A 22652-nucleotide genomic window follows, 5' to 3' on the forward strand; every position below is an offset into this window, starting at 1 on the left:
TCGCCTGCTGAGCGGAATTATGATGTTGGCAATCGGGAGTTGCTGGCCATGAAGTGGGCATTTGAGGAGTGGCGTCATTGGCTCGAGGGTGCTAAGCATCGTGTGGTGGTCTTGACTGATCACAAAAATTTGATGTATCTCGAGTCTGCTAAACGCCTGAATCCTAGACAGGCCCGCTGGTCATTGTTTTTCTCCCGTTTTGACTTTGTGGTCTCGTATTTACCAGGTTCAAAGAATGTGAAGGCTGATGCTCTTTCAAAGAGCTTTGTGCCTGACTCTCCTGGAGTCGCAGAACCAGTTGGTATTCTTAAAGAGGGAGTTATCTTGTCGGCCATTTCTCCGTATTTGCGATGTGTGTTGCAGAGATTTCAGGCTGGTAGACCTGACTCTTGTCCACCTGACAGACTGTTTGTTCCTGATAAGTGGACCAGCAGAGTCATTTCCGAGGTTCATTCCTCGGTGTTGGCAGGGCATCCGGGAATTTTTGGCACCAGAGATCTGGTGGCTAGGTCCTTTTGGTGGCCTTCCTTGTCACGGGATGTGCGGTCATTTGTGCAGTCCCGTGGGACTTGTGCTCGAGCTAAGCCTTGCTGTTCTCGTGCCAGCGGGTTGCTCTTGCCCTTGCCTGTCCCGAAGAGGCCTTGGACACACATTTCCATGGATTTCATTTCAGATCTCCCGGTGTCTCAGGGCATGTCTGTCATCTGGGTGGTATGTGATCGCTTTTCTAAAATGGTCCATTTGGTGCCTTTGCCTAAGCTGCCTTCCTCTTCCGATCTGGTTCCTGTGTTCTTTCAGAATGTGGTTCGTTTACACGGCATTCCTGAGAATATTGTGTCTGACAGAGGATCCCAGTTTGTTTCCAGGTTCTGGCGATCCTTTTGTGCTAGGATGGGCATTGATTTGTCGTTTTCGTCTGCCTTTCATCCTCAGACTAATGGACAAACGGAGCGAACTAATCAGACTCTGGAGGCTTATTTGAGGTGTTTTGTTTCGGCAGATCAGGATGATTGGGTGACCTTCTTGCCGTTGGCTGAGTTTGCCCTTAATAATCGGGCTAGTTCCGCTACTTTGGTTTCGCCATTTTTCTGCAACTCTGGTTTCCATCCTCGTTTTTCCTCGGGACATGTGGAGCCTTCTGACTGTCCTGGGGTAGATTCTGTGGTGGATAGGTTGCAGCAGATCTGGAATCATGTGGTGGATAACTTAAAGTTGTCACAGGAGAAGGCTCAGCGTTTTGCCAACCGCCGCCGCGGTGTGGGTCCCCGACTTCGTGTTGGGGATTTGGTATGGCTGTCTTCTCGATTTGTTCCTATGAAGGTCTCCTCTCCTAAATTTAAGCCTCGCTTCATCGGTCCTTACAAGATATTGGAAATCCTTAATCCTGTGTCCTTTCGCTTGGATCTTCCGGTGTCGTTTGCCATTCACAACGTGTTCCATAGGTCTTTGTTGCGGCGGTACGTTGTACCTGTGGTTCCTTCTGTTGAGCCTCCTGCTCCGGTGTTGGTTGAGGGCGAGTTGGAGTACGTGGTGGAGAAGATCTTGGATTCTCGTCTCTCCAGACGGAGGCTTCAGTATCTGGTCAAGTGGAAGGGCTATGGTCAGGAGGATAATTCCTGGGTGGTTGCTTCTGATGTGCATGCGGCCGATTTAGTTCGTGCCTTTCACGCTGCTCATCCTGATCGCCCTGGTGGTCTTGGTGAGGGTTCGGTGACCCCTCCTTAAGGGGGGGGTACTGTTGTGAATTAGACTTTTTGGCTCCCTCTTGTGGTTACTAGTGATATGACTCTGGGATTGTCTTTCCTCAGTTTGGCACCCACCTGGGTCGTTAGTCCAGGGGTGTTGCTATATAAACTTCCTGGATCCTTAGTCCAGTGCCTGGCATCATTGTAATCAGATCCTTTCTGTTTGCTCCTGTCTGCTGGTCCTGGTTCGTGCAAAATTAAGCTAAGTCCTGCTTCTTTGTTTTTTGGTTATTTGCTTTGCTCTTATTTTTGTCCAGCTTGTACTAAATGTGATTCCTGACTTTGCTGGAAGCTCTAGGGGGCTGGTGTTCTCCCCCCGGGCCGTTAGACGGTTCGGGGGTTCTTGAATATCCAGCGTGGATATTTTGATAGGGTTTTTGCTGACCATATAAGTCATCTTACTATATTCTGCTATTAGCTAGTGGGCCTCTCTTTGCTAAATACCTAGCTCATTCTTACGTTTGTCTTTTCCTCTTACCTCACCGTTATTATTTGTTGGGGGCTTGTATCCAACTTTTGGGGTCTTTTCTCTGGAGGCAAGAAAGGTCTTTCTTTTCCCTTCTAGGGTTAGTTAGTTCTCCGGCTGGCGCGAGACGTCTAGAACCAACGTAGGCACGTTCCCCGGCTGCTGCTATTTGTGGTGCTAGGATTAGATATATGGTCAGCTCAGTTACCACTGCCCTATGAGCTGGTTTTTTGTGTTTGCAGACTTAGTAATTATTTCTGAGACCCTCTGCCATTGGGGTCATAACAGCGGGAACCGTCACCTCATGATGTGCTATACCTGTAAATGGTTGTTAAGGGGTTAACATTTTGTCATTTTAGCTATTTAGCAACATATATTCAAGATGCAGTTATATATTCAATATAGTCTTAAAGTGCAGACCTTCAGCTTTGATTTAAGGTTATTCATATCCTAAATAAAGCAAGGGTTTAGGAATTACAGCTCTTCAAGTAGCTGCCTCTTTTTAAAGGGACCAAACATAATTGGTAATAGTCTCAAAAGCTCTTTAATGTGCTCCATGGGCAATTCCCTTGTTAATCCATCATTAATTAAGCAAGAAAAAGGTCTGGAGCTGATTCCAGATGTGACATTTTGCATTTGGAAACTGTTGCTGTGAACCGACAACATGCAGTGAAATGAGGTCTTGATGGACAAGAAACCCGACCATCATTAGGCTGAAAAAGAAGAAATCCATCCAAGAGATAGCAGAAATGTTAGGGGTGGCCAAATCAACTTGTGCTGAGCCTGTGAACTGTTAAATATTAATATTAATTATTGAATTATTATTATACTCAATTCTGTACTGAGCCTAGTGGAAGGTTTCGCTGACTTTACATTAGCTATTCCTGTATATTTAGCTCAGAGTAAAAGTTAACACCATATAGACAGAGCACGTTCTCTATGGGACATATATAATCAAAGCTCATAGGAGGGTGGGGGCTGTCATTTGCGCTTTCTCCTTCACTCTCTACGGACTTCAGACTCCACACAGACGGGAATGAACAGCTGGTATGTGAGTTAGCCATGTGTTTCATGATGACTTCTACCATACTCCGTGACAGAGACAGATGCCATTTACCATTCACAATCTCAGGAAAGATGGGGAACAAACTTTGATATGGACAAATGGACAATCTCTTCGTAACTATTTCACCTATTTTATGTTTTGCCGCAATGATGCTTTTTGGTGGACAATCCAATAAACCACTACATTTTTTATGAGACATCTGGTAAAGAGTCATGATTAAATAAATATACGAAATAAGCATATTTAACATGAACTGAAAAGGGCCTGGAAGTCTAAAGAAGAAAACAATTGGGGATCATCGCAGAATCCTTTCTATGGTGAAGAAAACCTATTTCACAAAATCCACTCAAGTAAAGAACACTCTCAAGGAAGTAGATGTTTCAGTATTTTAGTCTTCCATAAAGAAAAGATTTCATGAGAGCAATTATAGAGTGTTCACCACAAGATGAAAACAATTAATCAGCCTTTAACCCCTTCCCGACCTGTGACGCCACGTAGGCGTCATGAAAGTCGGTGCCAATCTGACCTGTGATGCCTATGTGGCATCATGGCAGGATCACGTTCCTGCAGATCGGGTGAATGGGTTAACTAAAATTTCACCTGACTTGCAGGTACAGGGGGAGTGGTACTTCAGCCCAGGGAGGATGGCTTTGCCCCCACGTGGCTACGATCGCTCTGATTGGCTGTTGAATGTGAAACAGCCAATCAGAGCAATTTGTAATATTTCACCTATGAAACTTGGTGAAATATTACAATCCAGCCATGGCCGATAATGCAATATCATCAGCCACGGCTGGAGACCCCGATCTGCCCCCGCCACTGACTGACAGTGGCGATCTGCCACCGCCATCAGTCTTTTCTCCCCTCCATCCTGTCCTCCGCTGCCCTCCTCTCCCCTCTGTCCTTTCCTCTGCCCCCCTGCTGTCCGATCCCATCCCCCGTACCGCCCGAGTCCCGTTTTTCCCCCCGGTATCTTCAGCGATGGGTGCTGCCATCTTCCAAAATGGCGGGTGCATGCGCAGTGCGCCCGCCAAATCTGCCGGATGGCAGATTCATTCCAGGTACATTTTGATCATTGTGATAGAACCTATCAGTGATTAAAATAAAACAAATAGTAAATACCCCCCCTTTATCACCCCCATGTGTAGGGAAAATAATGAAATAAAGAAAATATATTTATTTTTATTTTTCCCCTAGGGTTAGGGTTATAATTAGGGTTAGGGTTTAAATTAGGGTTAGGATTATAATTAGGGTTAGGGTTGCAATTAGGGTTAGGGTTGCAATTAGGGTTAGGGTTAGAATTAAGGTTAGGGTTAGAATTAGGGTTAGGGTTAGAATTAGGGATAGGCTTAGAATTAGGCTATGTGCACATGGTGCGGATTGGCCACTGCGGATTCGTGGCAGTTTTCCATCACGTTTACAGTACCATGTAAACCTATGGAAAACCAAATCCGCTGTGCCATGATGTGGAAAATACAGCGCGGAAATGCTGCGTTGTATTTTCCACAGCATGTCAATTCTTTGTGCGGATTCGGCAGCGTTTTACACCTGTTCCTCAATAGGAATCCGCAGGTGAAATCCGCACAAAAACCACTGGAAATCCGCAGTAAATCCGCAAGATTAAATGTGGATTTTTAAAAAATGGTGCGGAAAAATCCGCCACGAATCCGCAACGTGGGCACATAGCCTTAGGTTTAGGGTTGGGGTTGGGGTTATGGTTGGGATTAGGGTTGGGGCTGTGTTGGGGTTAGGGTTCTGGTTAGGGTTTGGATTAGGGTTAGGGGAGTGTTGGGGTTAGGGTTCTGGTTACGGTTATGGTTATAATTGGGATTAGGGTTAGGGGTGTGTTGGGGTTAGTGTTGGAGTTAGAATTGAGGGGTTTCCACTGTTTAGGCACATCAGGGGGTCTCCAAACGTGACATGGCGCCACCATTGATTCCAGCCAATCTTGCATTCAAACACTCAAATGGTGCTCCCTCCCTTCCGTGCGCCCAACAGTGGTTTAACCAAACATATGGGGTATAATGCATACTCAGGAAAAATTGCACAACAACTTTGGGGGTCTAATTTCGCCTGTTACCCTTGGAAAAATAAAAAATGGGGACTAAACAAATTATTTTTGCTGGGAAAAAAATAGATTTTTTATTTTTACGGCTCTGCGTTAAAATTTTTTGTGAAGCACGTGGGGGTTTAAAGTGCTCACCACACATCTAGATAAGTTCCTTGGGGGTCTAGTTTCCAAAATGGGGTCACTTGTGGTGGTTTTCTACTGTTTAGGCACATCAGGGGCTCTGCAAATGCAACGTGACGCCCGCAGACCATTCCATCAAAGTCTGCATTTCAAAACGTCACTACTTCCCTTCCGAGCCCCAACGTGTGCCCAAACAGTGGTTTACCCCCATGTACGGGGTATCAGCGTACTCAGGACAAACTGGACAACAACTATTGGGGTTCAGTTTCTCTTGTTACCCTTGTGAAAATAAAAAATTGTGGGCTAAAAATATTTTTTTTGAGGAAAAAAATGATTTTTTGATTTTCACAGCTCTGTGTTATAAACTTCTGTGAAGCACTTTGGGGTGCAAAGTGCTCACCACACATCTAGATAAGTTCCTTAGGGTGTAATTTCCAAAATAGTGTCAATTATGTGGGGGTTTCTACTGTTTAGGCACATCAGGGGCTCTGCAAACATAACATGACGCCCGCAGACCATTCCATCAAAGTCTGCATTTCAAAACATCACTACTTCCCATCCGAGCTCAGCCATGTGCCCAAACAGTGGTTCCCCCCCACATATGGGGTATCAGCCTACTCAGGACAAACTGGACAACAACTTTTGGGGTCCAATTTCTCCTGTTACCCTTGTGAAAATAAAAAGCTGCGGGCTAAAAAATAAATTTTGAGGAAAGAAAAATTATTTTTTATTTTCACGGCTCTGCGTTATAAACTTCTGGGAAGCACTTGGGGGTTGAAAGTGCTCACCACACATCTAGATAAGTTCCTTGGGGGTCTCATTTCCAAAATGGGGTCTCTTGTGGGGGAGCTCCAATGTTTAGGCACACAGGGGCTCTCCAAACGCGAGATGGTGTCCGCTAACGCATGGAGCTAATTTTTCATTCAAAAAGTCAAATGGCGCTCCTTCACTTCTGAGCCTTGCCATGTGCCCTAACAGTAGTTTACCCCCACATGTGAGGTATCGGTGTACTCAGAAGAAGTTGCCCAAAAGATTTTACAATCCATTTTATCCTGTAGACCATGGGAAAATGAAAAAATTGAGGCTAAAATATTTTTTTTGTGAAAAAAGTACTTTTTTATCTTTTTGGATCAATTTGTGAGGCCCCTGGGGGTTCAAAGTGCTCACTATGCATCTAGATTAGTTCCTTGGGGGGTCTAGTTTCCAAAATGGGGTCAATTGTGGGGGAGCTCCAGTGTTTAGGCACACAGGGGCTCTCCAAACGCAACATGGTGTCCGCTAAAGATTGGAGCCAATTTTTCATTCAAAAAGTCAAATGGCGCTCCTTCCCTTCCGAGCCCTGTCGTGCACCCAAACAGTGATTCCCCACCACATATGGTATATCAACGTACTCAGGACAAATTGTACAACAACTTTGAGGGTCCCGTTTCTCCTTTTACCCTTGGGAAAATAAAAAAAATTGTTGCTAAAAGTTCATTTTGTGATTAAAAAGTTATTTTTTCCTTCCATGTTGCTTCTGCTGCTGTGAAACACCTGAAGGGTTAATAAACTTCTTGAATGTGGTTTTGAGCAGCTTGAGGGGTGCAGTTTTTAGAATGGTGTCACTTTTGGGTATTTTCAGCCATATAGACCCCTCAAACTGACTTCAAATGTGAGGTGGTCCCTAAAAAAAATGGTTTTGTAAATCTTGTTGTAAAAATGAGAAATCGCTGGCCAATTTTTAACCCTTATAACTTCCTAGGAAAAAAAATTTTGTTTCCAAAATTGTGCTGATGTAAAGTAGACATGTAGGAAATGTTATTTATTAACTATTTTGTGTCACATAACTCTCTGGTTTAACAGAATAAAAATTCAAAATTTGAAAATTGCAAAAAATTGTTTATTGATGATGTTACTGAATACAGAAGCAGCTGGATGAATTCTGTACATGACTATACTTCCTGCTTAAATTCAACCAAATGCAGTGAGGTTGATTGGACGGTGTTTCACAGTATAAATGGACAATGACCCAAAACATACTGCAAAAGCAACCCTAGAGTTTTTCTTATGGCAAAGAAGTGGAATATTCTTCAATGGCCAAGTCAATCACCAGATCTCAACCCCATTGAGCATGCATTTCACATACTTAAGACAAAACTTCAGGCAGAAAGAGCCACAAACAAGCAACAACTGAAGTCAGATCCATTAAAGACCTGGCAAAGCATCGCAAAGGAGGAAACCTACTGTTTGGTGATGTCCACAGCTTCCGGACTTCAGGCAGTCATTGTCTGCAAGGGATTCTCTATAAAGTATTGTAATTTGTCCAATTACTTTTGAGCCTCTGAAATGAGGAGGCTTTGTAGAAAAATGGTTGCAATTCCTAATCGTTTCACGGGATATTTTTGTTCATCCCCTTTAATTAAACCTGAAAGTGTACCCTTCAATTGCATATCAGTTTTTTCATTTTAAATCTAAAATAGTGGCATGCAGAGCTCAAATCATGAAGATTATGTCACTGTTCAAATATTTCTGGACCTTATTGTACGTATATCCACACTTATGCATACACACACATTTATATAAATACATATATATTCACACACACACTAACTTTCTACAATGCAATTATTAGGCAGACAGTCTCTGCACTTATCTGTCTCTACATGTAGCTAATTCCCTCTTCCAACAAGAGCCCTGGAAGATGTCAACCACAAAGATATGATAACAGCTAACAAGGGGCTGCAAAAACGAGAGTGGAGTATGGGGACACTGCACAGAGCTTACTGCTCCTGCCATGTTGTCATGTGCAGTGAGTCCTCCTCTGTTGCCCTCTACTCTGATCTGACACACTGAAGTTCCCGGAGTAAGAAGGATACAGTGGCCTGCTAACCTTATAGAGGAATAGTCACTATTGGAGCACAACGTGCAGGAGGACAAAGACACAATTCAGTGAGCGCTTTCATCATTCTGATGGGAAAGCATTCATTGGCCAGCATTCCTCTCTTTCTGCATCACACATTCCTTTTTCAGTGTTCACATACAGTGAAGTGCCACAGTAACACACAGTAAATTCAACGTAGTTTACAATACAGTGCTAGTTTATTGAGGAAAACTGCATCTACTCGAAGGGGGTGCCCTGGTCGGTTGCCTTCCTTGGCTACCCCTTGACCCAGCACTGGTTACTATTAATGGTGTGATATAATACAATTACATGCAGCTATTTAACATTATTTTTAATGTATTAAATTGTCCCAACGCAAAGGAATTTTTTTTTTCCTAGTTTGGATCAAAATATGGTCCAGTCTCCATGGCATATTTAGGACCTAAGAAGGTATTGATACTGAATGGTTATGACGTGGTGAGAGAAGCTTTTCTTGATAATGCTGAAGTGTTCAGTGATCGACCAAGACTTGCAATTCCGGAGATGGTCTTCAAAGGCCATGGTAAGTTTATACGACACCAGAAAAATCTAATTTCCTAGAAGAGTGTATTCAATCTCTTTATGATATAGGGCTGATCTTCACTAATGGAGAGAGGTGGAGGCAAATGAGGCGGTTCACCATAAGTACTTTAAGGAATTTTGGAATGGGAAAGAGAAGTCTGGAGGCACGTGTACAAGAGGAAGCAAGGTGTTTAGGAGAAGAATTCGAGAAAAGAAGCGGTATGAGAATTTTTTATTTTATTTCGACAATTTTGACATTTTATACCGGCCGTGTATTTTCTTTGCCACACTTAAGTAGATGTATTTTATACTTTCATAGGAACATTTTTTGATCCCACCTATTTAATCACGTTGGGTGTGTCCAATGTTGTTTGCGCCATTGTCTTTGAAGATCGTTATGATTACGAAGATGAGGATTTTTTAGACATGCTTGCTCTTATGAAGGAAACTTTCCAGAGTGTGACATCATCATGGGCTCAGGTTAGTAATGTATTCATTTAAGGGAACCTGTCATCATGAAAATGCAGTTCCCTCTGCAGTCATCATGATATAGGGCTGGGGGATCTGAGTAGATTAATATACAGTTTTGTCAGAAAAGATTCAGTATAATCTGTATTTTCATCATTTGAATCTCTTCTCTTTCTGGGATTTTTGGTCCAATGGGCTGTCCTATCAGTAACTGATAGCTGTCTTTGTATGCACACATACATTAAGACTTAAACAGTAACTCTTGTGCCCTGTATGTCACTAACATACAGTCATGTGAATATTATACTTAAATATTACTTATTTTCATATCATATATGGTACTGTATTACTGCTATATTTGTACATTATAAGCCATTCCTGTTTTGATACCTATGATTTTCCAAGCTTGCTTTAGTGTTAACAATTTGCTTATTTTATTGTACTTATGTAGCTACCAATTATTTAAGGTCTATTCTGAAATCATATTCCTTGCACAACATTAAAAGGCATTAGTTCATTTTTTAACCCCTCTCTGACCTTAGACGTACTATCCGGTCGAGGTGACCTGGGCCTATCTGATCCTCGACGGGATAGTACATCATGCCCTTTAATGTGATACCGCGACTTAAGTAGCGGTGATCGCCTTAAAATTCCGATGCCATCTTACCTTAGGGAAGATGGTGTTGGCATCCAGGCCACTGTCACCGCCCACCCGACCTCCTGATCGCTGTGATTGGCTGTTCAATTCTGAACAGCTCCAATCCTAGGCTGGTCACAGCCAGGTCACCAGCAGTTGCCAGGGTGACCAGGAAAGCTCTGATTGGTGGGATCGATGTTATGCTCGATCCCACCAATGACAGGTCACAGCAGCAGTATGACCGCTCTGTGACCTGTCTGTGACCTGCCTGACCTGTGTATAACCGCTCTGCAGGGGTCCTCACTTTAGCTGAGGATTCCTACAGAGCGGTTATACTGCTGGATCTCCCTGCTGGATCTTGTGAACAAAAAAGCACCACAGCAGTTTAAATATCCAAAGTAGCAAAAAGGTATATTTTATTTATAAAAAATAGAGAAACAGGTACATTTGAAAGCATGGGAACACATATAACAACACAGCACTATAGTGCCCAAAGAGAGCTGTGGACGGTATCCATATAGTATATTAAAAAAAGGTAATGGTAGAAGCAAGGATTTAACATGGCGTAATCCCTTATGAAGCCATGCTTGGCTCCCCAGGTACTAGTAATAGGAAATACATAAGGCAATATAGTGAATACGCTAGGATAGCAACATACCAGGGTATAATGTCCGTCACCACGCCGTCCACTGCGATCCCCGACGCGCGTTTCGGTTAAGAAACCTTCCTCAGGGGGCATGTCTAACAACTAAAAAGTGCTGTCTTATATAGTGTAGATGTATACCGCCAAAGCGGAACCGGAAATCCATCACCATTCACAAAGTACCGCCAACGTAAACCGGAAGTAGTGGGACATCACTACAGCGTCGCCATGGCGACGCCAGAAGGGCGTCGCTGAAGCGTCACAAAATCATCGCCGAAGCGTCACAATAATGACGCAAGTGTAGATTCAGTGAAAAAATCAAAACGCTAATGCCCACATAAAATAACGAAACCGGAAACGCTGAGGCGTCACCATAGAGACCAACATGGTTGGTACGCCGCTATCCAGTCAGCTGATGCTGGAACACATGGGGCCCCATGTGACCAGGTAACAGACTGACAACAAGGGGCGGAGTCACAACAACAGAATGGTATACATAGACAAATAAGCCGCATAAGAGGCGGAAAAATACTACAAGACAGAAAGAAGAAGACATATATAGGAGAAAAATCACACACAGTATCCTATGGAGTAAGGACCGAATATATATGGAGATACTACATATAAATATATAAATATGGAGATATATGACATATTCAAATCTCAAACGTAATCCGGATATACCGAAGTTTGGGACTAGATCTCGGGGTACAAAGTATAAGTTAATATAATAATATAGATAACAAATATAAACATAGTACAAACAGTCAAAACGGATCATCAGACCAAAGCTGTATATATATACAGAGAAAGGAATATGAAACAACAATATATGAAATATCACAATAAATATATGTATAAACAATGTCCGAACATATCCATAATCTTGAATAAGAGTAACATCAGAAGATCCAGATGAAAAAGCAGATCCGGTAGACAGCATGAACCCCCGTATATTTGCTGATATCATCCACATAAAGGGTATATCTCCGGTCACGAACCCACATAAGGCATATAGATACTAAAAGTAAAAAACACTGGTTAAAAATGAATAAAAGAACATAGTGCAGCGTTATGCATATGTATGGTGCGCAGGGGCGAGGCGACTATAGGAAGGGAGCAAAGGGAAGGTTCTCGTTCAGTCCATATGGATGGACTGTCTTTAGTGTCCATATCCAACGTGACTCCATCATACCCAGCCGTTTAGATAATTGGCCTCCCCGGATATTGATCCGGAGGGCATCAATGCCACGTACCCGTAAAAGTGATCCATCACAGGCATGGAATGACTTAAAGTGCCTAGGTAATGTCTTGAGGGTGGAAGCGTCCACCTGCGTAGATGCCGCCTGAATGTCTAGGACGTGCTCCCGAACACGGACCTTCAGCTGGCGGGTTGTTAACCCGACATATATTAAGCCACAAGGGCAAGTGTTGTGAATTAGACTTTTTGGCTCCCTCTTGTGGTTACTAGTGATATGACTCTGGGATTGTCTTTCCTCAGTTTGGCACCCACCTGGGTCGTTAGTCCAGGGGTGTTGCTATATAAACTTCCTGGATCCTTAGTCCAGTGCCTGGCATCGTTGTAATCAGATCCTTTCTGTTTGCTCCTGTCTGCTGGTCCTGGTTCGTGCAAAATTAAGCTAAGTCCTGCTTCTTTGTTTTTTGGTTATTTGCTTTGCTCTTATTTTTGTCCAGCTTGTACTAAATGTGATTCCTGACTTTGCTGGAAGCTCTAGGGGGCTGGTGTTCTCCCCCCGGGCCGTTAGACGGTTCGGGGGTTCTTGAATATCCAGCGTGGATATTTTGTTAGGGTTTTTGCTGACCATATAAGTCATCTTACTATATTCTGCTATTAGCTAGTGGGCCTCTCTTTGCTAAATTCCTAGCTCATTCTTACGTTTGTCTTTTCCTCTTACCTCACCGTTATTATTTGTTGGGGGCTTGTATCCAACTTTTGGGGTCTTTTCTCTGGAGGCAAGAAAGGTCTTTCTTTTCCCTTCTAGGGTTAGTTAGTTCTCCGGCTGGCGCGAGACGTCTAGAACCAACGTAGGCACGTTCCCCGGCTGCTGCTATGTGTGGTGCTAGGATTAGATATATGGTCAGCCCAGTTACCACTGCCCTATGAGCTGGTTTTTTGTGTTTGCAGACTTAGTAATTATTTCTGAGACCCTCTGCCATTGGGGTCATAACAGTTATGCCAGGCCAACATTGAATGTTTAATGCATTGCAGAAGTGGGATAATAAGAAAGGAAATTCTGAGGTTTTTTTTTTTTTTCCTCTCTTCCTCCCCTTTACCTCTGAGTGGCTTGTGCTTGCTGCAGACATGAATGTCCAGACCTTGATTACAAGTGTAGACCAGCTTGCTGCTCGTGTGCAGGGCATACAAGATTTTGTTACCAGTAGTCCTATGTCTGAACCTAAAATACCTATTCCTGAACTGTTTTCTGGAGACCGATTTACATTTAGGAATTTCAGGAATAATTGTAAATTGTTTCTATCTCTGAGACCCCGTTCATCTGGAGACTCAGCTCAGCAAGTAAAAATTGTTATCTCTTTTTTACGGGGTGACCCTCAGGATTGGGCTTTCTCGCTAGCGCCAGGAGATCCAGCATTGGCAAATATTGATGCGTTTTTTCTGGCGCTCGGATTGCTTTACGAGGAACCCAATCTTGAAGTTCAGGCAGAAAAAGCCTTGCTGGCCATTTCTCAGGGCCAGGATGAAGCTGAAGTGTATTGCCAAAAATTTCAGAAATGGTCCGTGCTTACTCAATGGAATGAGTGTGCTCTGGCCGCAAATTTCAGAAATGGCCTTTCTGAAGCCATTAAGAATGTGATGGTGGGTTTCCCCATTCCTACAAGTCTGAATGATTCCATGGCGCTGGCTATTCAAATTGACCGGCGTTTGCGGGAGCGCAAAACCGCTAATCCTCTGGTGGTGTTGTCTGAACAAACACCTGATTTAATGCAATGTGATAGAATTCAGACTAGAAATGAGCGGAAAAATCATAGACGTCAGAATGGGTTGTGTTTTTACTGTGGTGATTCTACACATGTTATATCAGCATGCTCTAAATGCCTAACAAGGGTTGTTAGTCCTGTCGCCATTGGTAATTTGCAACCTAAATTTATTTTGTCTGTGACTTTAATTTGCTCATTGTCTTCTTACCCTGTTATGGCGTTTGTGGATTCAGGTGCTGCCCTGAGTCTTATGGATCTGTCATTTGCCAAGCGCTGTGGTTTTGTTCTTGAACCGTTGGTAAATCCTATTCCTCTTAGAGGTATTGATGCTACGCTATTGGCGGAAAATAAACCGCAGTTTTGGACGCAGGTAACCATGTGCATGACTCCTGAACATCGGGAGGTGATTCGTTTTCTTGTTCTGCATAAAATGCATGATTTGGTCGTTTTGGGTCTGCCATGGTTACAGACCCACAATCCAGTCTTGGATTGGAAGGCAATGTCTGTGTCAAGTTGGGGCTGTCAGGGTATTCATGCTGATTCCCTGCCGGTGTCTATTGCTTCCTCTACTCCTTCGGAAGTTCCTGAGTATTTGTCTGATTATCAGGATGTATTCAGCGAGTCCAGGTCCAGTGCTCTGCCTCCTCATAGGGACTGTGACTGCGCCATAGATTTGATTCCAGGTAGTAAATTTCCTAAGGGAAGACTATTTAATCTGTCTGTACCTGAGCATGCCGCAATGCGTTCGTATATCAAGGAGTCTCTGGAGAAGGGGCATATCCGTCCACCCTCTTCCCCTCTTGGTGCGGGATTCTTTTTTGTGGCCAAGAAGGACGGATCTTTGAGACCTTGTATTGACTATCGGCTTCTGAATAAAATCACTGTTAAATTTCAGTATCCTTTGCCTCTGTTGTCGGACTTGTTTGCCCGGATTAAAGGTGCCAAGTGGTTCACCAAGATAGATCTTCGTGGTGCGTACAACCTTGTGCGCATTAAGCAAGGAGATGAATGGAAGACAGCATTTAATACGCCCGAAGGTCATTTTGAGTACTTGGTGATGCCTTTTGGGCTCTCTAATGCTCCCTCAGTGTTTCAGTCCTTTATGCATGATATTTTCCGGAAGTATCTGGATAAATTTATGATTGTTTATCTGGATGATATTCTGGTTTTCTCTGAAGATTGGGACTCACATGTGGAGCAGGTCAGGATGGTGTTTCAGGTTTTGCGTGAGAATGCTTTGTTTGTTAAGGGCTCAAAGTGTCTCTTTGGAGTACAGAAGGTTCCCTTTTTGGGGTTTATTTTTTCCCCTTCTGCTGTGGAGATGGACCCAGTCAAGGTCCGAGCTATTCATGATTGGACTCAACCCACGTCAGTTAAGAGTCTTCAGAAGTTCTTGGGTTTTGCTAACTTCTAGCGTCGTTTTATCGCTAATTTTTCTAGCGTTGTTAAACCTTTGACGGATATGACCAACAAAGGTTCTGATGTTGCTAACTGGGCTCCTGCAGCCGTGGAGGCGTTCCAAGAGTTGAAGCGCCGGTTTACTTCGGCGCCTGTTTTGTGCCAGCCTGATGTCTCACTTCCCTTTCAGGTCGAAGTGGATGCTTCTGAGATTGGGGCAGGGGCCGTTTTGTCGCAGAGAGGCCCTGGTTGCTCGGTAATGAGACCATGTGCTTTCTTCTCTAGGAAGTTTTCGCCTGCTGAGTGGAATTATGATGTTGGCAATCGGGAGTTGCTGGCCATGAAGTGGGCATTTGAGGAGTGGCGTCATTGGCTCGAGGGTGCTAAGCATCGTGTGGTGGTCTTGACTGATCACAAAAATTTGATGTATCTCGAGTCTGCTAAACGCCTGAATCCTAGACAGGCCCGCTGGTCATTGTTTTTCTCCCGTTTTGACTTTGTGGTCTCGTATTTACCAGGTTCAAAGAATGTGAAGGCTGATGCTCTTTCAAGGAGCTTTGTGCCTGACTCTCCTGGAGTCGCAGAGCCAGTTGGTATTCTTAAAGAGGGAGTTATCTTGTCGGCCATTTCTCCTGATTTGCGACGTGTGTTGCAGAGATTTCAGGCTGGTAGACCTGACTCTTGTCCACCTGACAGACTGTTTGTTCCTGATAAGTGGACCAGCAGAGTCATTTCCGAGGTTCATTCCTCGGTGTTGGCAGGGCATCCGGGAATATTTGGCACCAGAGATCTGGTGGCTAGGTCCTTTTGGTGGCCTTCCTTGTCACGGGATGTGCGGTCATTTGTGCAGTCCTGTGGGACTTGTGCTCGAGCTAAGCCTTGCTGTTCTCGTGCCAGCGGGTTGCTCTTGCCCGTGCCTGTCCCGAAGAGGCCTTGGACACACATTTCCATGGATTTCATTTCAGATCTCCCGGTGTCTCAGGGCATGTCTGTCATCTGGGTGGTATGTGATCGCTTTTCTAAAATGGTCCATTTGGTGCCTTTGCCTAAGCTGCCTTCCTCTTCCGATCTGGTTCCTGTGTTCTTTCAGAATGTGGTTCGTTTACACGGCATTCCTGAGAATATTGTGTCTGACAGAGGATCCCAGTTTGTTTCCAGGTTCTGGCGATCCTTTTGTGCTAGGATGGGCATTGATTTGTCGTTTTCGTCTGCCTTTCATTCTCAGACTAATGGACAAACGGAGCGAACTAATCAGACTCTGGAGGCTTATTTGAGGTGTTTTGTTTCGGCAGATCAGGATGATTGGGTGACCTTCTTGCCGTTGGCTGAGTTTGCCCTTAATAATCGGGCTAGTTCCGCTACTTTGGTTTCGCCATTTTTCTGCAACTCTGGTTTCCATCCTCGTTTTTCCTCAGGACATGTGGAGCCTTCTGACTGTCCTGGGGTAGATTCTGTGGTGGATAGGTTGCAGCAGATCTGGAATCATGTGGTGGACAACTTAAAGTTGTCACAGGAGAAGGCTCAGCGTTTTGCCAACCGCCGCCGCGGTGTGGGTCCCCGACTTCGTGTTGGGGATTTGGTATGGCTGTCTTCTCGATTTGTTCCTATGAAGGTCTCCTCTCCTAAATTTAAGCCTCGCTTCATCGGTCCTTACAAGATATTGGAAATCCTTAATCCTGTGTCCTTTCGCTTGGATCTTCCGGTGTCGTTTGCCATTCACAACGTGTTCCATAGGTCTTTGTTGCGGCGGTACGTTGTACCTGTGGTTCCTTCTGTTGAGCCTCCTGCTCCGGTGTTGGTTGAGGGCGAGTTGGAGTACGTGGTGGAGAAGATTTTGGATTCTCGTCTCTCCAGACGGAGGCTTCAGTATCTGGTCAAGTGGAAGGGCTATTGTCAGGAGGATAATTCCTGGGTGGTTGCTTCTGATGTGCATGCGGCCGATTTAGTTCGTGCCTTTCACGCTGCTCATCCTGATCGCCCTGGTGGTCTTGGTGAGGGTTCGGTGACCCCTCCTTAAGGGGGGGGTACTGTTGTGAATTAGACTTTTTGGCTCCCTCTTGTGGTTACTAGTGATATGACTCTGGGATTGTCTTTCCTCAGTTTGGCACCCACCTGGGTCGTTAGTCCAGGGGTGTTGCTATATAAACTTCCTGGATCCTTAGTCCAGTGCCTGGCATCGTTGTAATCAGATCCTTTCTGTTTGCTCCTGTCTGCTGGTCCTGGTTCGTGCAAAATTAAGCTAAGTCCTGCTTCTTTGTTTTTTGGTTATTTGCTTTGCTCTTATTTTTGTCCAGCTTGTACTAAATGTGATTCCTGACTTTGCTGGAAGCTCTAGGGGGCTGGTGTTCTCCCCCCGGGCCGTTAGACGGTTCGGGGGTTCTTGAATATCCAGCGTGGATATTTTGTTTGGGTTTTTGCTGACCATATAAGTCATCTTACTATATTCTGCTATTAGCTAGTGGGCCTCTCTTTGCTAAATTCCTAGCTCATTCTTACGTTTGTCTTTTCCTCTTACCTCACCGTTATTATTTGTTGGGGGCTTGTATCCAACTTTTGGGGTCTTTTCTCTGGAGGCAAGAAAGGTCTTTCTTTTCCCTTCTAGGGTTAGTTAGTTCTCCGGCTGGCGCGAGACGTCTAGAACCAACGTAGGCACGTTCCCCGGCTGCTGCTATTTGTGGTGCTAGGATTAGATATATGGTCAGCCCAGTTACCACTGCCCTATGAGCTGGTTTTTTGTGTTTGCAGACTTAGTAATTATTTCTGAGACCCTCTGCCATTGGGGTCATAACAGGCAAGACGCATAATACACTACGTACCTCGTTGTACATGTAATGCGCTGTCTAATGTCAAAGGTTCTCTTGCCACTGGAGTCCGTGAAGGTAGCACATCGGTCGACATTGGTACAGGCAATACATCTGCCGCAGGGGGCGCAACCCACCCCACCGCGGCCCATATCCAAAAACGTCAATGGACGAGGTCCCACATAATGACTCTGTGTCAAATGGTCTCTGAGATTTTTAGAGCGACGAAACGTAATCAGTGGTTTAACAGGGAGAAACCCGCTGATTATGGGATCAATTTTAAGGATGGGCCATGCTTTTTCAAGCACAGACCTCACCCTACTGGATTGGGAGTTAAAGGTGGTGATAAACCTCACTTGATCACCTTGACGTCCAGTATTAGATCTTGGGGCTGTGGGAGAAGGACCTATTCCTGTCCGATGAACAGGGGTCGGTGGACCGTGTACCGCTTTGGACCCGGTACATCGACGATATCTTCTTCATCTGGCAGGGCACACCCATCGACCTTGCGCAATTTATTTCGACACTTAACAGCAATGACCGTAACATCCATTTGACGTTTGTATGGAGAATAGATTTTTTGGACGTCACCATCTCCAGGGATGCCGCAGATATGGCTCAGACAGATATCTTTAGGAAGAGTACTGCTACCAACACACTTCTCCACGCTTCGTCGGGACATCCACCCCATATGATTAGATCTGTTCCCACTGGACAATTTTTGAGACTACGGCGCATTTGTTCTACGGACGTAGACTTTGAGAAAAGAGCTTCGGACTTAAGGGAACGGTTCTTGGCAAGGGGATATAGTGGTAGAATAATCAAAAAAGCATACCACCGTGCTAAATATACCTCTCGCCAACAACTGCTGTATGGGACTAGATCTAATACTGGACGTCAAGGTGATCAAGTGAGGTTTATCACCACCTTTAACTCCCAATCCAGTAGGGTGAGGTCTGTGCTTGAAAAAGCATGGCCCATCCTTAAAATTGATCCCATAATCAGCAGGTTTCTCCCTGTTAAACTACTGATTACGTTTCGTCGCTCTAAAAATCTCAGAGACCATTTGACACAGAGTCATTATGTGGGACCTCGTCCATTGACGTTTTTGGATATGGGCCGCGGTGGGGTGGGTTGCGCCCCCTGCGGCAGATGTATTGCCTGTACCAATGTCGACCGATGTGCTACCTTCACGGACTCCAGTGGCAAGAGAACCTTTGACTAGTGTTGAGCATTCCGATGCTGCAAGTATCGGGTATCGGCCGATACTTGCTGTATCGGAATTTCCGATACCGAGATCCGATATTTTTGTGATATCGGGTATCGGTATCGAAACAACATTAATGTAAAAATGTGTAAAAGAAAGAATTAAAATAAAAAATATCGCTATACTCACCTGTCCGACGCAGCCTGGACCTCAGCGAAGGAACCGGCAGCGTTGTTTGTTTAAAATTCGCGCTTTTACTTGGTTACGTGAATTCCCGGCTTGTGATTGGTCAGGGCGGCCATGTTGCCGGGACGCGGACCAATCACAGCAAGCCGTGACGAAATTACGTCACGGCTTGCTGTGATTGGTCCGCGTCCCGGCAACATGGCCGCCCTGACCAATCACAAGCCGGGAATTCACGTAACCAAGTAAAAGCGCGAATTTTAAACAAACAACGCTGCCGGTTCCCTCGCTGAGGTCCCGGCTGCGTCGGACAGGTGAGTATAGCGATATTTTTTATTTTAATTCTTTCTTTTACACATTTATATGGTTCCCAGGGCCTGAAGGAGAGTTTCCTCTCCTTCAGACCCTGGGAACCATCAGGGATACCGTCCGATACTTGAGTCCCATTGACTTGTATTGGTATCGGGTATCGGTATCGGATTGGATCCGATACTTTGCCGGTATCGGCCGATACTTTCCGATACCGATACTTTCAAGTATCGGACGGTATCGCTCAACACTACCTTTGACATTAGACAGCGCATTACATGTACAACGAGGTACGTAGTGTATTATGCGTCTTGCCCTTGTGGCTTAATATATGTCGGGTTAACAACCCGCCAGCTGAGGGTCCGTGTTCGGGAGCACGTCCTAGACATTCAGGCGGCATCTACGCAGGTGGACGCTTCCACCCTCAAGACATTACCTAGGCACTTTAAGTCATTCCATGCCTGTGATGGATCACTTTTACGGGTACGTGGCATTGATGCCCTCCGGATCAATATCCGGGGAGGCCAATTATCTAAACGGCTGGGTATGATGGAGTCACGTTGGATATGGACACTAAAGACAGTCCATCCATATGGACTGAACGAGAACCTTCCCTTTGCTCCCTTCCTATAGTCGCCTCGCCCCTGCGCACCATACATATGCATAACGCTGCACTATGTTCTTTTATTCATTTTTAACCAGTGTTTTTTACTTTTAGTATCTATATGCCTTATGTGGGTTCGTGACCGGAGATATACCCTTTATGTGGATGATATCAGCAAATATACGGGGGTTCATGCTGTCTACCGGATCTGCTTTTTCATCTGGATCTTCTGCTGTTACTCTTATTCGAGATTATGGATATGTTCGGACATTGTTTATACATATATTTATTGTGATATTTCATATATTGTTGTTTCATATTCTTTTCTCTGTATATATACAGCTTCGGTCTGATGATCCGTTTTGACTGTTTGTACTATGTTTATATTTGTTATCTATATTATTATATTAACTTATACTTTGTACCCCGAGATCTAGTCCCAAACTTCGGTATATCCGGATTATGTTTGAGATTTGAATATGTCATATATCTCCATATTTATATATTTATATGTAGTATCTCCATATATATTCGGTCCTTACTCCATAGGATACTGTGTGTTATTTTTCTCCTATATATGTCTTCTTCTTTCTGTCTTGTAGTATTTTTCCGCCTCTTATGCGGCTTATTTGTCTATGTATACCATTCTGTTGTTGTGACTCCTCCCCTTGTTGTCAGTCTGTTACCTGGTCACATGGGGCCCCATGTGTTCCAGCATCAGCTGACTGGATAGCGGCGTACCAACCATGTTGGTCTCTATGGTGACGCCTCAGCGTTTCCGGTTTCGTTATTTTATGTGGGCATTAGCGTTTTGATTTTTTCACTGAATCTACACTTGCGTCATTATTGTGACGCTTCGGCGATGATTTTGTGACGCTTCAGCGACGCCCTTCTGGCGTCGCCATGGCGACGCTGTAGTGATGTCCCACTACTTCCGGTTTACGTTGGCGGTGCTTTGTGAATGGTGATGGATTTCCGGTTCCGCTTTGGCGGTATACATCTACACTATATAAGACAGCACTTTTTAGTTGTTAGACATGCCCCCTGAGGAAGGTTTCTTAACCGAAACGCGCGTCGGGGATCGCAGTGGACGGCGTGGTGACGGACATCCTAGCGTATTCACTATATTGCCTTATGTATTTCCTATTACTACTAGTACCTGGGGAGCCAAGCATGGCTTCATAAGGGATTACGCCATGTTAAATCCTTGCTTCTACCATTACCTTTTTTTAATATACTATATGGATACCGTCCACAGCTCTCTTTGGGCACTATAGTGCTGTGTTGTTATATGTGTTCCCATGCTTTCAAATGTACCTGTTTCTCTATTTTTTATAAATAAAATATACCTTTTTGCTACTTTGGATATTTAAACTGCTGTGGTGCTTTTTTGTTTGCTTAGTGTTTATTGTAGTTTATCCAATATGGTCCATATACAGTTAGGTCCATATATATTTGGACAGAGGCAACATTTTTCTAATTTTGCTTATAGACATTACCACAATTAATTTTAAACAAAACAATTCAAATGAAGTTGAAGTTCAGACTTTCAGCTTTCATTTGAGGGTATCCACAATAAAATTGGATGAAGGGTTTAGGAGTTTCGGCTCCTTAACATGTGCCACCCTGTTTTTAAAGGGACCAAAAGTAATTGGACAATTGACTCCAAGGCTATTTCATGGACAGGTGTGGGCAATCCCTTCGTTATGTCATTCTCAATTAAGCAGATAAAAGGCCTGGAGTTGATTTGAGGTGTGGTGCTTGCATTTGTAAGGTTTTGCTGTGAAGTAAACATGCGGTCAAAGGAGCTCTCCATGCAGGTGAAACATGCCATCCTTAAGCTGCGAAAACAGAAAAAACCCATCGGATAAATTGCTACAATATTAGGAGTGGCAAAATCTACAATTTGGTACATCCTGAGAAAGAAAGAAAGCACTGGTGAACTCATCAATGCAAAAAGACCTGGGCGCCCACGGAAGACAACAGTGGTGAATGATCGCAGAATAATCTCCATGGTGAAGAGAAACCCCTTCACAACAGCCAACCAAGTGACCAACACTCTCCAGGAGGTCGGCGTATCAATATCCAAATCTACCATAAAGAGAAGACTGCATGAAAGTAACTACAGAGGGTTCACTGCACGGTGCAAGCCACTCATAAGCATCAAGAATAAAAAGGCTAGACTGGACTTTGCTAAAAAACATCTAAAAAAGCCAGCACAGTTCTGGAAGAACACTCTTTGGACAGATGTAACCAAGATCAACCTCTACCAGAATGATGGAAAGAGAAAAGTATGGCGAAGGCTTGGTACAGCTCATGATCCAAAGCATACCACATCATCTGTAAAACACGGCGGAGGCAGTGTGATGGCTTGGGCATGCATGGCTGCCAGTGGCACTGGGTCACTAGTGTTTATTGATGATGTGACACGGGACAGAAGCAGCCGAATTAATTCTGAGGTATTCAGAGCCATACTGTGTGCTCAGATCCAGCCAAATGCAGCCAAACTGATTGGTCGTCGTTTCATACTACAGATGGACAATGACCCAAAACAT

At 44.3% G+C, this 22652-nt stretch overlaps 1 protein-coding gene across 4 annotated transcripts in view; it reads left to right on the top strand.

Moving 5' to 3' along the window:
* LOC143782161 (cytochrome P450 2C20-like) overlaps window positions 1-22652 on the top strand; it is a 151961-nt gene that overhangs the window by 26735 nt on the left and 102574 nt on the right. For all 4 annotated transcript variants that reach the window (XM_077269301.1, XM_077269304.1, XM_077269303.1 and 1 more), the window contains exons 2-4: window positions 8728-8890; window positions 8959-9108; window positions 9209-9369. In XM_077269301.1, the coding sequence (XP_077125416.1) occupies window positions 8728-8890; window positions 8959-9108; window positions 9209-9369 (474 nt within the window). The remainder of the gene's footprint in view (window positions 1-8727; window positions 8891-8958; window positions 9109-9208; window positions 9370-22652) is intronic.

This window comes from Ranitomeya variabilis, chromosome 6, assembly GCF_051348905.1.
Source record: "Ranitomeya variabilis isolate aRanVar5 chromosome 6, aRanVar5.hap1, whole genome shotgun sequence".
Taxonomy (NCBI): Eukaryota; Metazoa; Chordata; class Amphibia; order Anura; family Dendrobatidae; genus Ranitomeya; species Ranitomeya variabilis.